Source organism: Tamandua tetradactyla, chromosome 11 (assembly GCF_023851605.1).
Source record: "Tamandua tetradactyla isolate mTamTet1 chromosome 11, mTamTet1.pri, whole genome shotgun sequence".
In the NCBI taxonomy this organism is placed as follows: Eukaryota; Metazoa; Chordata; class Mammalia; order Pilosa; family Myrmecophagidae; genus Tamandua; species Tamandua tetradactyla.
This window is the reverse complement of record NC_135337.1, coordinates 26195002-26211668: the sequence shown is the minus strand read 5'-3', so window position 1 is coordinate 26211668 and position 16667 is coordinate 26195002. Positions and strand designations below refer to the sequence as shown.

Here is a 16667-nt window from a genome sequence, read left to right as displayed (position 1 = left end):
GTGGTTTCCATGGAGATGTGTCTCCATCCATTCAAGGTGGGTTGCTTACTGGAGTCCATTGAGAGGGAACCATTTTGGAAAGAGCTCAGAGCCAACACAAACAGAGATGTTTGGAGATGCAAAAAGAAAATGCCCCTGGGCAAGCTCTATGAAACCAGAAGCCAAAGGGTGAGCAGATGCCAGCCACACGCTTTTCCAGACTGACGTTTCTTGAGTCAAGGTATTTTTCTCTAGATGCCTTAGTTTGGATAGTTTTATGGCCTTAAATCTGTCAACTTGTAACTTAATAAATTCCCTTTATAAAAGCCAACCCATTTCTGGTAAATTGCATTTCCGGCAGCATTAACAAACTAAAATAGCCTAGGAAAGTCATTCCTGAAGCTCATTAGAATCAAGGGCATCTCTTATTAATTGATTCAAAACTGAAAAAAAATTCATATAATTTAGGCAAAATAACTTTTCCAACAGTGCAAATCAATTGAACTATCCTTTCATGTTGCATCATTCAACAGCTGAATATTCTATATGGCATTTCACAGAAACATGATTTGATTTGAGAACATCTGCAACAGTCTGGAACGCATTTTCCCCTGTACTTGACTTTTAGCTCATTATAGCTCTCAGATGTTCTCTCAGCAATCCTGTGACATATTGGAGTGTTACTGAACAAACATCAGTGAAGCCTATGTCTTGAGTAGTGTCAATCTCAGTTGAAAATATTTCAGTTTTCTTAGTATCAACACTAGAAGAATTTAATTAACCCACTGAAACTTTCAAAATTATAGTTAATGCATGTAAGAAATGAGAAATCAGAAAAGTGGGGGGAGAGGGGATAAGCGCTTAACCTCCCACATGTTGATACTTGCCACCCTCAGCCCTTGCTTAGGCAGAACATCAGAAGCTTTGCTGCTCTGTGCAGACTTCCGCATTCTGCCATGAAACCTCTGGCTTGCTCTTTTGCTCCTACAGAAATGGAGAAGGTGGAGGTGGCAACTACTGCTGTCACATTCCCTTGGTCTCCACACAAGGTCAGCTTCCAGCCTCTAATCAGCTCTCATCCAGCTGCTCTCATGTTTTTAGTAGGTGGGGCTGGGAGACCAAGGTCAGAAAAGAGCTGTCGGCAGTGACATGGTTTTTTGCCCACTGCTGCTATTACATTAAGGAAGCAGCTGGTGAGATAATGTATGCCAAAGTGCTTTGTAAATTATGAAGTGCTTATATAATTGTCAGAGATAATCACTACTGTTGTTTTATTCCTAGGTTGCAGAAAGAGCACTGAACTGGGCTCCTGGGTGGCAAAGTCTAGAAAGAAGCTGAATCTATGGGTGTGTAGGGTTCAGAGTGGAACTGTGTGGTGACAGTACAGATTTGGAAGACAGCAACATGGATGGTAAAATTGGCTTCATGGGTCAGATGAGCATGGACAGAAACATGAGAGTCACAGACAGGGGAATACCAGTATTTAAGAGGCAAGAAGAAAGGGGGATTCTAAAGGATTAAGTCCAAAGGTCCTTTTCGCAGACAGAAATGTTTACCTCAAGGCCTTTGCCCTAGTGTGGGACATTATTCCCACTCCTACCAGACTTTAAATTTCAGATTATTCTGGAAAACATTCTCCAGTTCCCTTCCATTTCCAGTCTCTTGTGCATGTTTCTATCATTGCAATAATCACACTAAATTGCAGTTCTTTAATTTTTCTCATTTCCACATGAGTCTGTGATCCTTTTGAGGACAGACTATTATTTTTCTTCACATCTATAATGCTTGGCACATACGAGGCAGTAACAATTCTATATACAAGAGAGACCAGGAGAAAAGGGAGTTTAAAAATCAAGGAAGAGATTTCAAATGTGAAGGAGTGGTTGGTTGTTGAATATAACACATTTTACTCAACGCAGATTGAGTAAAATAAAAACTGGAAATTTTCTACGGGATTTGGTGATCATTAAATCATTGACAACTTTAGCAAGAGCAGAGTTTTACTGACTTTGGGGGAAAGTGGGTAGCGATCTGGCTTTGATGGAGTGAAGACAGAAAAAGAAAGGAACTAGAGATAGCAAGTAGAGATGATTGTTTTCTAGAACATGAGCTGTGAAGGGAAGAAGAAATTCAGGAAGTACTATTGAATTTTTCTCAGCAGTTGTATGAGTTATGTATTATTATCCCAAGTTTTGGGATGAGGAAATGGGAGCTGAGAGTAATGCATAGCTGCCCAAGGCTATACCACTAACAAAAAATAAGCCATAAGTAAGACACACACTCTGCTGGATTTCCTCAGTTGGATTTGACCAATTGTTGAATATCTTTCTAAAATCAGGCACAATGAGAGAATACACATTGTTAGATGTATAATATGGAAAGAAAGGCTATCTGATATTCCCGGGTACTACATAAGGTCAGACGTGGGGGGAATGAGGTAATGGGAAACTGCATTATGGCACCAGCTGCCAATGGGTGGGAAGAAGTGCAGAAAGGGAGGTGACCATCACTAAAGGTGTGTTCTTCCACTGTACAGATTTTTACAGGGCTCCAGAGCCATCAACCACTCTGGCAACAGCTATAAATTATCCTGCTCCTGTGTTAATCCCCAGAGGCAGGTTATACATGGCAGTAATCAACCCAGAAACTTCAGTGGTTAATATAATAAAAGTTCATCTCTCAGTCACAGTTTGCTGTGTCTATGTCTCCCTATAGTTGATTTCTCAGCACTACAGGCCATCCATTTTATGTCACCACCTTCTCAACATGAGACTTCGTGTTCAGTCTTTGACATGGCAAAGGAAGGGAGTATGTGGATTTAATGCCAGCTCTTAAATGCTTCCAAGTGTCACATATCACACTTCATACACATTTCATTGACTAAACCAGATTGCCGAGTTATATGGAACATCATAGGGACAGGGAGGTTTGCTTCTCCCATCTATGCAGAGAGGATCAAAGAATAGGAAATATTAGTGAGCACTAGCAAAGTCTGCCACAAATACCCAAAGCATTAACAGAGTAGATGGTCTTGCAGACTTCTTCTATAGCTAAATGAATATTGCACCTAGTACTATTGGAATAATAATCCTTCTATTTTCTTAGGAGGCCTGGATTACCACATATGTCATATTAGTGGGACTTAACATTAGTTTCACTTGGGATCTACATTAAATGGCAAAAGGTTTGGTAATAGTTAGGGTCTGAAAGATGACCAAATTTATAACTCTGAAATAATGAGTGGCATTCTACAACTCAGCTGGACTGGACATATGCAGAGAATAACCACCAGCAGGGGCCCTAGAGAAGCTTCTATCAGTTGGGATGAAATGGAATAAAATTGATATAAGGGAAGACAAGTAAAATGCTTTAAATATGTATAGCAACACATCTTCAAAAGGCACGGTCTTGACATGGTTTGCGGGGAACAATCTACAGCAGACCAGCCAGCCTGGTGTGAGGGATTGGGAACTAAAGCTTCAGGGTGACTTCCAGTCTAAGAGGCAGCTTCACACACACTGCCTGAAGCTGCAAATCAAAGGATCCTCTGTGCTGCGTGGGCACGTTCTTAGTGCAGGTTGTGGTCTCAGCTTCTCAGCTGCATTTCTAGGGATCAGCTGAGACTATGAAGCACAGAACTTTTAAAGGGTTATAGATTTAAGATACTAATGAGATTGCTTTCTACGATCTACACAGCATAAAATAGAGTGGTTATTTGGGGTATTAGGTGGTTATCTTGTTCAGTATGGGTAACCAAACAGAGTAATCAGATCTCTGAGGAGAAGAGGAGGGAGGATGGATTTATCATTTGGACATTTAAATTGATCTGGTTAACTGTGCGACTGCTAATTATTTAGTGTGATTGTGATTAGAAATATCCTGACCTATTCTTCCTAAGCTTCCAGGCTTTGGGAAAGCTGTTCTATGGCAGTTATGATCCATGGCATTTGGAAGTGAAAAAAAAATCTAGTTTTGTTTGTTCGATTTTTTTTTCTGTTTTCGTAAATCAAATCTTTCCTGTTTTATTTTGATAGTAGACATTTAATTTTTTTCTCAAATCATAGATTAGGACAAATTGGCTTAAAGCTTAATTTAATTAAAATTTCTGTTGATTCTTTTATTATCAAAATGACTCCTTTGGCTCCTATAATTACCAGAAAATTATATCTTCAGTCTGATATTCCATTGTCCGAGTGGGCACATGGGCTCAAAAGGAAATATAACAAATATATATATATTTGTTTCTCAGGAAGAATCTCAGGGGCCTAGCTTGAACAAAAAAGAGATATTTTGCCTGACTCCATAAAATCAGAATTAAAAACAAAGTGAATTGGTTTGCAATAAATGTTCACTGATGTGGTAGAGTTCATGGAGAAGAGAGTAGAACACGAGTTCAAGGGTAGGATTTGGATTCAAATTGTAATTTATATGCATCTAGTAACGATTTCATTTTTCTCCTCAATCCTCATCCAGAACAAGAAAAACACATTTTTTTCCCAGCTTCAAAGGAACATCTGAATTAAAGTAAGTTGTGTTGAAGATGAAAAGCACTTTTACACAAGTTCTAAGTACATAATTAATATTAATAAGGTGCATTCTGATTAAAGTAGTTATATTTGATGAAGTATGAGGAATTACACTTAACCACTAACTTTCAAGAAAGTGACAAAGGAAATAATTACATTTGTGCTTGGCAATTAGATATCAATTTTATGTGGTAAGGAGAAATGGGGAACCAGAATATTTAAAAGTATGATGGACGAAGGAAAGGAAGTGGTGAGAGGCTGATAAAACAATGAAAGTGCTGTACAGCTTGCATTTTATTTCAGGCATGCAGTGATGGACTGAAACGACCAACTGCAATAGGTGCAAATTCAGAAGCTCAGTTGCTGCCCAAATTCCTAGACCAGGAGTCCTGTAGGTGCTTCACACTAAGACAGGGAAGTGGAAAACTATGTGCTGCAGCATCTTGTCCTATGCCCACGCAGGTATTGATCACATACTTTGGCTGAGCTAGGCTTTGCCTCATAAGCTGCCTCTACATATTGCTCCAGGCATCTGCTATTAACTGATCAGAGCTGGCCTGTGAGAAGAACCAATTTACCCCTGGGATGGGAAAACAAGCTGGGAAGGCTTAGAGGGGCCCACACAATTCTGGGTTATAAGCAGTGCAAAGATATCTCTCTATGTAACAAGGGTGGCTCCTACCAGCCCTTATACTAACAGTTTATGATAAAGTCGGACATTGTTACATCTGATTTGCCAATAGCAGCAGCACTCTCCCTTCTGTCTATTTTAGGATCAACCACCCAGAACTTATGCCTCATTACTGCCAAAATTGAAAATGAACTAATTTATTTCCCTTTACCTGGGAAGCAAACCCTTCTGTGAAAAACGGTGCTTCAAAGGACAAAGATGCTAGCTTTCTACCAGGTAATACAAAACTAAGTTAATAAGATCATATCATCAATAGAAGAACTTTAAAAACATGTGTCTCTTAGAAAACTATACACAAAACTGATACTGAAAAAGTCAACTTATAAAGTACTGCTCGAATTTCATATTTACCTAAATATTATCCATATGTATAAATGCATTTCTATTTTCCAGTATTTGTATTTATACTATGTTGGAAATAGCTATAATAATAACCTACATGTATTGAGTGCCTTCTATGTGCTATACACTTCCTGTATATGATTTCTAATCTTCACAAAGCTTTTGTGAACTAGGAATCATCTCAGTTTGCCATTACAGAAATGACGGATTGTGGGGTTAATGTAGCTGGCCCAAGTTCACCCATTAGTAAGAGACTTCAAACCACCACCTACTGGACTCCAAATACTGTGCTCTTTTAACTACAGTGTATTGACTTCTCTGTGGATCATCATACACCAATGAGAGTATCAGAATCTCAGAACTACAAGATTCCTTCTAAGCAGGAATAATCATCATTTACAAAATCAGTGTCATGGTTAGGGACAGGTGTCAACTTGGCCAAGTTGTGGTACCTGTTCATCTGATTGGGCAAGTGCTGGCCTGTCTGTTGCAATGAGGACATTTCATAGGATTACATCATGATCACGTCAGCTACATCCACAGCTGATTCCATTTGTAATCAGCCAAAGGGGAGTGTCTTCTGCAATTAGTGATGCTAAATCCAGTCATGGGAAGCCTTTTAAGGAGGACTCAGAGGAGACAGGTGGCATTCCTGCTTTGGCTGGTGAGCCTCTCCTGTGGAGTTCATCCAGACCCTCCATCGGAGTCATCGGCTTCACAGCCTGCCCTGTGGATTTTGGACTCTGCGTTTCTACGGTCACGTGAGACACTTTCATAAATTTTATATTTGCAAGTGTTCCCTGTTGATTCTGTTTCTCTAGAGAACCCTAACTAATACAATCAGTGTCTGCACTATTTTTAAAGGATGCTTGGCATTCCAGCATTGAACTTAATATACTATCCAAACCATCTGATGCTCTCTAGAGATAAAATATCTATACAGTAGACTGATTTAGTAATTTTGGAAAGTTTGAACTTCCAGGAATTGGTGCTTTACTTTTTTGCCATGTGCTGTGAAATGAATTAAAACGATAAAATACAGTTTAGCCTCATGCAGTCTGGCCACAGTCATAGAAAGTGACCTCGGTAATAATGCTTGTTATTTCAAATATTATCCATGAAACTGATAGAGATGTGAAATGTCATCTGGAAATTTTCTAACAATATGATGTGACCATCCGGCAGCCTCAGGAAGAATAACTGGAGGGGCAAAACTGAAATGGGAGAAGAAATATAAACTAGGAGTACAGGGCCATAAAACAAACTTGAAGGAAACTAGTTTTCATCTCCCCAAGTGGTCCTTAGAAAAAGGAGCAAAGCAGGTCTACTGCAATGGGTTTATTATTGTACGATTTCATATACTCATTAGTAAGTTTAAATTATTTCAAAATATTTCAGTCTACATTTTAAAATCAGTATATTCAATGATTTTGTTCACAGATTCTTTGCCAGATATATGCATATTTTCTCCCATTGAGTTTTCATTTTCTTAATTTTACCTTTTGATGAGCAGAAGTTTTAAACTTTCATGGAGTGCTACTTATCAATTATTTTTCTTTTATGATTAGTCCTTTTTGTGTCCTAAGAAATTTTTTCTTACACTGAGGTAATGAAGATATTTACCTAAGTTTTATCCCAAAATTATATAGTTTTAGCTTATACTTTAAGATCTATGATCTATTTTAAATTACTTTTATGTCTGGCATGCGGTAGGTATAAGATTTTTTATTTTTTTCATATGGGTACCCATTAATTCCAGCACAATTTGTTGAAAGTACATTCCTTTCTCTATTGGATTGCTTTGGCACCTTTGTCAAAAATCAATTGAGGGTATACGTGTGGTTCTATTTCTGGATTCTCTATTCTGTTCCATTGATCGATTTGTCTATCTTGACACCAAAACACACTTGCTTGATTACAGTAGATTTACAGAAAGTCTTGAATGCAGGTAGTACAAATCCTCCAACTTTCTTCTTCTTTTTCAAGAGTGTTTTGGTTATTCTAGCTCCTTTGAGTTTTGATGTAAATTTTGGAATCAGCCTGTCAACTTCTACAAAAAGGCATGTTGCAATCTTGATTGGGATCATAATAAATTTATAGACCAATCTGGAGAGAATTTATTCCTAACACATGTCTCCATTGACTTTATTCTCAAAATTTTCTCAACACTCTTTTGCAGTTTTCAGTATGCGGGTATTGTACATATTTTAATTTGTTCACAAGTAGTTTATGGTTTTTAGATGTACATAGTATTTTTGTATTTAATTTTCCAATTCCTCATTGTTCTAATTGCGCACATAGAAATACAACCAACTTTTGTATATTGTCTTGGTATAATGAAACTTTGCCAAGTTCACTTATTGATTTGTATATGCTTTTATAGCTTCTTTAGGATTTTTTTATATATACAATCTTATCATTTGTAAATGAAGACAATTTTAATTCTTCCCTTTCAATCTGGATGCCTTTTATTTCTTTTTTCTGTCCTTATTGTACTGATTCGGACCTCCAGTACAATAATGAATAGAAGTGGGGAGAATGGACATTCTTGTCTTGTTTTTTTTTGCATGGCAGGCACTGGGAATTGAACCCAGGTCTCTGGCAGGGCAGGTGAGAACTCTGCCACTGAGTTACCATTGTCTGCCCTCTTGCCTTGTTTTTGATCTTAAGAGAAACAATTTATTCCTTCAACAATAAGTACATGAATAACTTTCAACCTCATCAGTAGTCAAAGAGATGAAGAATTAAAATTGTCTTCATTTACAAATGATAAGATTGTATATATAAAAAAATCCTAAAGAATCTATAAAAAATATACAAATCAATAAGTGAACTTGACAAAGTTTCGTTATACCAAGACAATTAAAGGATACATATTAGAATGAGTAAAATTTTGAAAGACTGAGAATACTAAAAATTGGCTACAATGCAGAGGACCAAAGCACACCTTTACAGCTGGTAGGTGTGTAAACTCATACAATCACTTTAGAAATGTTTCACAGTTTCTTAGGAAGCTAAATATACATATACCTTACAATGCAGAAACTACACTCTTACATATTAGCCAAAAGAAAGAAAGCATGTCTACAAAAAGTTATGCAGGAATGCTTATAGCATATTTATTTACAATATCTAAAATGTAAAAAGAATTCTTATGTCCAAAGACATTTTGCAGTGGGTATGCAAATTGTGGTATATTCACAAAATGGTATCTTCTTGACCAAGAGGAAAGTGACTAATATTATACCCTATGTGGATGAATTTCCAAATTATTCTGCTGAGCAGAAGTAGCCACACAGAAAATCATAATTCTGTGGGATCGCATTTATATTATGCTAAAGAATGGGAAACATGAATTTATGGTGATGGAAATCAGAATAGCGGTTGCATCCGGTGGTGCTCATGGTAGGGGAATCACTAGGAATACGCATGAGGCAATCTTCTGAGGTGTTGGAAATGGTCTCTGTCTTGATAGAGGGGAGGTTTCATGGAAGTATGCATTTGTCAAAACTCATCAAATGGTTCATTTAAGAACCATGCATTTTTTCTTTCTGTAGATTCCATCTCAATTTGGAAAAACAAAAAGCGTGTTAACTCCACTTGAGGACAAATAGCATGGAAGACACACAACTTTTAAGGTTGTGACAAACAGGAAATATCACTCTCCTCTTTGGAGACTGCTATTTTCAGATCTTTTTTTTTTTATAGTCATGCTGCTGAAATTACATATTCCTTTTGGATACTTTCTTTTCTCTGTGTTGGATAACATGCTAGAAACAAATAGTTAAACAACTATATATAAAATGACTATAACCATATATCAGTAGTTTAATGAAATCATGTTACTTTTGGATCTAAAATATCACAAGAATGGTGCATCTGGCCGTGTGGATGCACCAAGTTTGGTTTCTATCATCAAAACAAAGCCCTCTTTGTTTTTGGAATTCTATACAAGTACCATGACAGCTTTTCTGATTTCATCCTAATGAATGCTTTTTAATGAGCACAGATTATGTTCACTTGTTAACATCACTGATATGTATTTCATCATGTTTTAATACCTACTGAAAGTAATTTGGCATGTTTACTGTTTTCGTCTAAAAGGACTGCTATTCCTGAAAGTGCATAGCTGGAATTTTAATTGTAAATTGGCTTTCTTCTTTCCTCCTGTGGTAGTTAGATTTAGTTGTCAACTCGGCCAGGTGAAGGCACCTAGTTCTATTGCTGTGGACATGAGCCAATGGTATGTGAACCTCATCTGTTGCTGATTACCTCTGCAGTCGGCTAGGAGGTGTGCCTGCTGCAATGGATGATGTTTAACTTAATTGGCTGATACTTAAATGAGAGAGCATAATGTAGCACAGCCCAAGCAGCTCAGCACACCTCATCTCAGCACTTGCAGCTCAGCCCAGGCTTTGGAGATGCAGAAAGGAATCACCCCGGGGAAAGTTGTTGGAACCCAGAGGCCTGGAGAGAAGGCCAGCAGAGATCACCCTGTGCCTTCCCACATAAGAAAGAACCTCAGTTGAAAGTTAGCTGCCTTTTCTCTGAAGAACTAACGAAATAAATCCCCTTTTATTAAAAGCCAATCCATCTCTAGTGTGTTGCATTCTGGCAGCTAGCAAATGAGAATGCCTCCTAAATAAGAATACCACAGATAGCTTTTGCAATGTAATTTCATAAACATGTAGCATTTTTCTAGGTGCTTGGAAAAAAGACATAAATAAGACATGATCTCTGGTTTCTAGGTGCCTGTGATGAGCTGCAGTGATGGAAAAGAAGACACATAACTATAAAATATGTGGTAAATGCAATACCACATTTGGTACTATGGTACTATAGGAACAAAGTACCATAGTAGAATCAAGAAAGGAGTGAGTCAACTTTCCTGGAGGAAGAGGATGAGGGTAACAGAGGATTTCATAAAGGACATGACATCTAAGATCTTATAATGAATGATGAATTGGTTAATATATTTACTCAGCAATTCATGCATCACATTTGTTCCTACATGGTAGACACTGATAGGCACTGGTTTATAATCTATGTAAATTTTCCAGGTCAAGAAGGACTAGAGGTTTCTTTCTTATTTGCCTACCTCACTCTTTCCACTGTGGTTTCTTCCCATCTTATTTTACTAGATTTGATTCATATACAAAGAGGGACTTTCAATACAAAAGTTATTTTCTTCCTTTTACACTAGTTTCTTTTCCAGTGTAATGGAGAAAACTATGGCTTGATAAGTGAAAGGACTAGTAATTCTAAATGCCACCACTTAGCTGTGTTGTTAGAAGACTTATTTATTCATTCAGTTATTAAACCAACATATAATAAGTCTTTACTATGTTCCAAAGTGTGTCCAAGGAGTTGGGATGCAAAGATGAATGGCAAATTAGCTTACCATATGGAAGAGGAAGCACAGATAATGATTCAAATGCTGTGTGATACCTGTTGCAGATGAAGTTGAAGAAAGGAAGGAGAAATCAATTCTGGTTTTAGAGGTCAGACATTAATTCAAAGAGCAGGTGATGCTTGAGAATTTCTTTTAGATGAACTAGAAAGATAATCCAGCTACAGGGAACAGTATGTGAAAATGCACATAGACCCTAGCAATAATTATTTTTTGGCTTATACTTTTTCCGTTTCACAGGCTTTTGTTTAGGAGTGCTGCGAAGACAACCTCCATGCTTTTGTAATAGCAAAATCGTCTAATCCAATATTGGTGTGTTCTATTTCTTTCATGTTTCACCAAGCAAATAACTTCAAAACAATTCTTATTTCCCCAAACAAAAAAAGCCAAATACTAATATTTTATTTTTAATATCACTGATTTCACAACATCACTTTGACTCTATTGTTGAATTTCTGGATTAAGATATTTTTGCAGTTATTTTCTCATTTGGGTATTCCTTATAATCCTTATCTAAAATCTTTGAAAATATTTCAGAATCAGAAATTTTTTTTTCAGTTTTAGAAAAGTGAAATGGTACAAATACCACATTTTTTATAACACCCCCAGCAAAATATAAGGTAGTGCCTTGCAATTAAATGCATTACTTTCTCTGCAGTCAACATTTAAATGTTCGCTTTAAGAGGAATAAATATAGATTATAGCCTCAAATCAGTTTAGGCCAGGTTTGCTATCAAAGGAGTTATGCGTTTTGTTTTGTTTTTTTTATTTCAAGATTGTTGATGAGGAATTGTGGATGGGTACTCTGATTATTTTCATTTTTACAGTTTTAGAAGCAGGTTTAGAGAGATTAAATAACTTGTCCAAATTTGTCTAGCTAGTGAGTAATGAAGCATAACATAAACCTGATGCCCTTACTCTCAAATCTGCTAGTAACTGCTGGCAAGTTACTGGATGGCAACTCATGTGCAGCAGGTAATCATTTAATTTCACTTCATATTTGTATGTGAAGTTCTCACCAGGAAGAAAGGGGAATTAAGGTAACTGAGTTGAAAATAGCAGATTTTTTTTGCTATGAGAGCCATTCCTTTCTGATGATACAGTGAATACCCGTCTACCTCCTTATCCTACTGGGTTTCCTTATAACTGACTGACTATGCAGACTTTGGGTATCATATCTTTGATAGCAAAATGTCTCTGTCTTCACTAATTCTTTTTGTTTTTATGCTTTTGACCCAAATAACCTACTAATTCCCTGCCCCTGGTTCCTCTTTGGATATTTTGAACCTCTGGTCATTCAGAACCCAATGTGATGCTTCTCTGGCCCTCCTATCAAGCCTCTTGGATTTTTCTATTACTCTTCCAGCTCAAAATCTCCCAATGCTTGTGTTTTCCATAAAGTGGAGTTTTGTTGTCCTGATTCCTGTTAACTTCTCAATTTCTGACTTTTCTACTGCTAGTCTCTTCATTGCTTTCAGCAATGTGCTCTCAGGATTCCTGCATCAGAGGGACCTAAAAATGCAGATTCCAGAACCTACCACTGACCTACTGAATCAGGACCCACTGAATTAGGGAGAGTATATTAAATATTAGTTAAAAGATAACACAAGTAATTGACCAACTCTTCATTTCCACATCCCAAGTCTCATTTAATCCCCATGCTCTAGGGATAGAGCCTGGGAATCTACATTTTTAACAAGCATGCCACATGGTTCTTAAGTAAGTTCAAGAACGACAGCTGTCTATGGTATGACAAAGCTGATGATTGGTCTTTCTATAGGGGATCTGCTCTCACTCTTGTAAGTGCAGATTTCACCTACTTACATCATTAGACCAGAACAAACTACAGGTGCTAGATTTTCTTGTCCTTTCAAAGCCACCTAAGGAAACATTGCTTGGAAAATCCAATCAATTGATAAGTGAGGTAAACATTAGGGAGAGTATATTAAATATACTACTTAGTTAAAAGATAACACAAGTAATTGACCAACTCTTTGTTTCCACATCCCAAGTCTCATTTTCTCTCCATGTTCAAACATTGCATTGTAATTGGTTTCTTCTAAATATCTACTCTAATTTATTCTAGCCTGACCTATGAGTAAAAGATTAAGTAGACTAACAATTGTCCTTTCCAAACAAATATGTCCTGTCTAAAGAAGCCAGCCACTTCTATAGAGCTTTTCTGAAAAGGGTGACTGTCTTCTCATTTTCCCTATAGCAAGAAAGCACTGTAGGGAGACCTACCCTATTCTTTAGCTAATGAGAGCATAATGTGAGTTGCTTTCAGACACACCCACACACACTCACACATACGCACACAACACTAAGAAGAAATAATTAGGAAGCCACCTGTACCTGGGTCCACAGTGCATTGATTCAGTATTAGGGATATTAACATGAAAGGAATATTCGTCTATTGTTTTAGTCATGTCAGCCCGCACTAGAGAATCCAGGAGCACAAATCTATTACCAGACCATCTGCTCATTCCCGAACTTAGTGCTGAGAAATGAATCACTAATATAATCACATAGGCAGAATCTTTTTTTTTTTTTTTTAAAGCATAATGCTGAAAATTACACCTATGGTTTTGATGAAGACTGGTTTCACCACACAAACCAAAGTATAGAAAATCTGAACCCGAATTCACAATATCAGAAAATCAATTTCCGTTTATGTCATTGAAGCAAGTTGTCCCCATCATTTCCATATTCTATTTGAATATAAGGTTTTTTTTTTCGTAGGTAAGTTTTGAAATGGTTGTGAAAGTCTTTTGAAGACAAAATGGAACAGTGCAATACAACTATTTCCATTTCAGTTCATAAGATCCCCACCCAAATTTGAGACAATGCCTTTATAAATGTTCATACATTATCATATCAAAACCAATGCCCTCGAGATATTTACATTGAATGAGTATAAAGTCATTTGGGAAATTTTTTAGTTATGCAAAACCTTAGGCTATTGATAGTCATTGATAAAGGCAAGAACACTCACTGTATTCTGCAGACTCAGTGTATGCTAATATGATTAGTTTCACTAATAATGCTGCTTAGGCACAGTCTTGCTAATTACAATATTATAAATATTAATGTCACCCAGCCTTTCTGTTTGATTGCCACTCATGGAGTCATTCATCATGATATTTTTCCTGGAACATACACTCTAAGATTTCATTCCTTTCCCCCTTTTGTTTTTCATTACTGGACTTGTAGTCATACACGTTATTCTTCAAGAAGCTTTTATTTTTTGGCTATCTGTTAGGAAAGGGACAGTGATGCTTCCCACTAAAACTAGTCAACTATAAGTCAGTTTTACGGTGTTTCTCTTGTTCTTTCTGAGTCCCTAACCAATCTATCCAAGGCAGAGTACCCAGGGTTTTTGTTTCCCATTCTTTTCATGTGACCTGTTTCAAGTTAAGCTTCATTTGAATTATTAAATGCTTCCTTAAAGAATCTTTTTATACTGCCTCTCTTTTTTTTTTTTAAAGTTAATTATTGATGTAGTGACAAGCTGAAAAGGCTAAAAATTATAATTTTTCCTCCCCTCGTTCAGGACTCAAGAAATGTCTTTTGACAATGGTTGTCTATTTAGAATAATACAAAGGAAATACAAAGGCAAATGCTGAAAGTTGTTTTAGAAAGAGGTTGCTAAAAATCACTGTATTGTACAAAATGTAAATGTAGTGTACATTTCTTAGAAAATAGCAGTTAGTGAGAAAGTTGGGACATAACCTTTTGAGCCTAGGTTTAACCACATAGCAAAAGCAGTTACAAAAGATACTGATTAGAATTTAATTTTTTTTTAAACATCATCATATTATTCAGGACTCCAGTGATTTGATTGTCTTGAAAACAGAAAGGTAATGTTATAATTTCCAGAGCTTTCAGAGAATAAAGAAATCTCCAGCCTCCCACTGAAAAGAATGCCAGTCATCAGCACAGTAAGCAAGAATTTGGAGGCACTTTACATTACAAACTTCAATCTTTTTCTTTTTTATGACCTGGTGTTATATTGGTTTTATAAAAATGTAACTCGCAGGCCCATCGTATAACTGTAATCAAGCCTCCTTCAGAATGATTCTCCTGTAGAAATCACATCCAACAGGCACTGTGTTTCTCTGCAAGTGAGCATTGTGGGAGGGCAAACAATATCTGAAATAACAACTCACAGTTCTAAAGGCCAACATGGGGCAGGGGGCACACATACCTTCCCTGTGAGTTCAGCAATACACGGAACTGGTTTCCCTTTCTGGTGACGCACAATAGCTGGACTCTGCCCATCCCAGTCTCGTAATCCTTCAAGGCTTTTCAGGTAAAGCAGGGCTCTGAGGCCAGTGCAGTAGTCTTCAATCACAGTGAAATCCTGATTTTGAACAGCACTGCATACCTAGAGAAGATGGAGCAACCAAGCAAACATAAGACGAAGAACTAATTCTCCAACTGGTTTCACTTTTCATTTATTCAACAAATGTTTATTTTACATGTCACCAAATGGGTCTAAGTATGACAGATCAATCCTTTTCTGGAGATGGGAGTGGTGGAGAGAGAGATTTCAAAAGGGGCACGAGGACACTTTTTGGGGGTGATGGGTATTTTTATTAACCTGACGTGGTGATGTGTATATATTTCAGAATCTGTCAAATTCTATATTTTAAATATGTGCCGTTGATTCCATGATGATTAGACAGCAATATGGCTGTTAAAAATTAGATCCAACAGGTTGCATTTTCTAGGAGTTGGATTTGGGACAAGACAAGACATTTTTACCTCCTTCATCTTCCCTCTGTTGAGCTGTGCTGCCTCCAGGTCATTTTTGTCCCCCCCACCTTCACCCTGTGGCAGCCAAACTGTGGCTGGGGTGTGGCTCAGTCAGTTAACTCAACCATTGCCTACTCCTGTCTACCTTCTCGACCTCATCTGCTATTTCTCCTTTTGGTTCCCTGTGCGCCAGGCACTCAGGACTTTCTTCTTTTCCTCAAATTTTCCAAGTTTCTTTCTTCCTTAGGACCTTTTCACGTGTCCTTCTTCCTGCCTGGATGGCCTTTGCCCTCTGTAACTGGCAAACTAACACCGATTCTCAGACGACTTCTTCAGGGAGCCCTCCCCGAACTCAAGTAGGTCACGACCTCCTTCTACTCGTACCTCTTTTACCTGTGATCAAATGATCTATGATCATTTGATTGATGTTCTTCTCCCCAGTGAGACAGAAGCTTTGGGAGGGCAGAACCTGCATCTACCTTGGTCACCAAAGTATCCCCGGGGTTAATCACTTATTCTGCCCTCATAAATACATATTGAATGAACGAATAATTTGGGGATAATGTTGAAGAGACTTCTGAATTGGAGGGACTGTCAGAAAACAAAGATAAAATTGTTCTAGAGTTAAGGTATATCAAATCAGATAAATTAATATTCTTCCAATAAAATATACTTAGGATTCTGTGATTATAATTTGAATTTAAATTAGAGATTAAAGAATGTGAATTTCTATATTGATTACTTCCAAAGATACTTTTCTTATTCTGATACCACATACAGACTCCAGAGCCATCTTTACATTTGCTAGCACACATCTTTCCTCAGATGACATAACAGCACTTCAAATTCAAAATTTACAATATGGAATTCAACATCCCTTCCTTATCCATCTTCTCAGTTCATCCAAAGAAGCACTGAGTAAGACTAGGCAAAGCAAAACTCATTTGTTTTCCGTTTTCCT

The 16667-nt window shown here is 37.2% G+C and overlaps 1 protein-coding gene across 1 annotated transcript in view; it reads right to left on the bottom strand.

Moving 5' to 3' along the window:
• The window catches only part of DPYD (dihydropyrimidine dehydrogenase), a 961456-nt gene that overhangs the window by 112914 nt on the left and 831875 nt on the right, over positions 1-16667 (bottom strand). Inside the window, 1 exon segment of the mRNA XM_077120172.1 lies at positions 15156-15335. Coding sequence (XP_076976287.1) covers positions 15156-15335 — 180 coding nt within the window.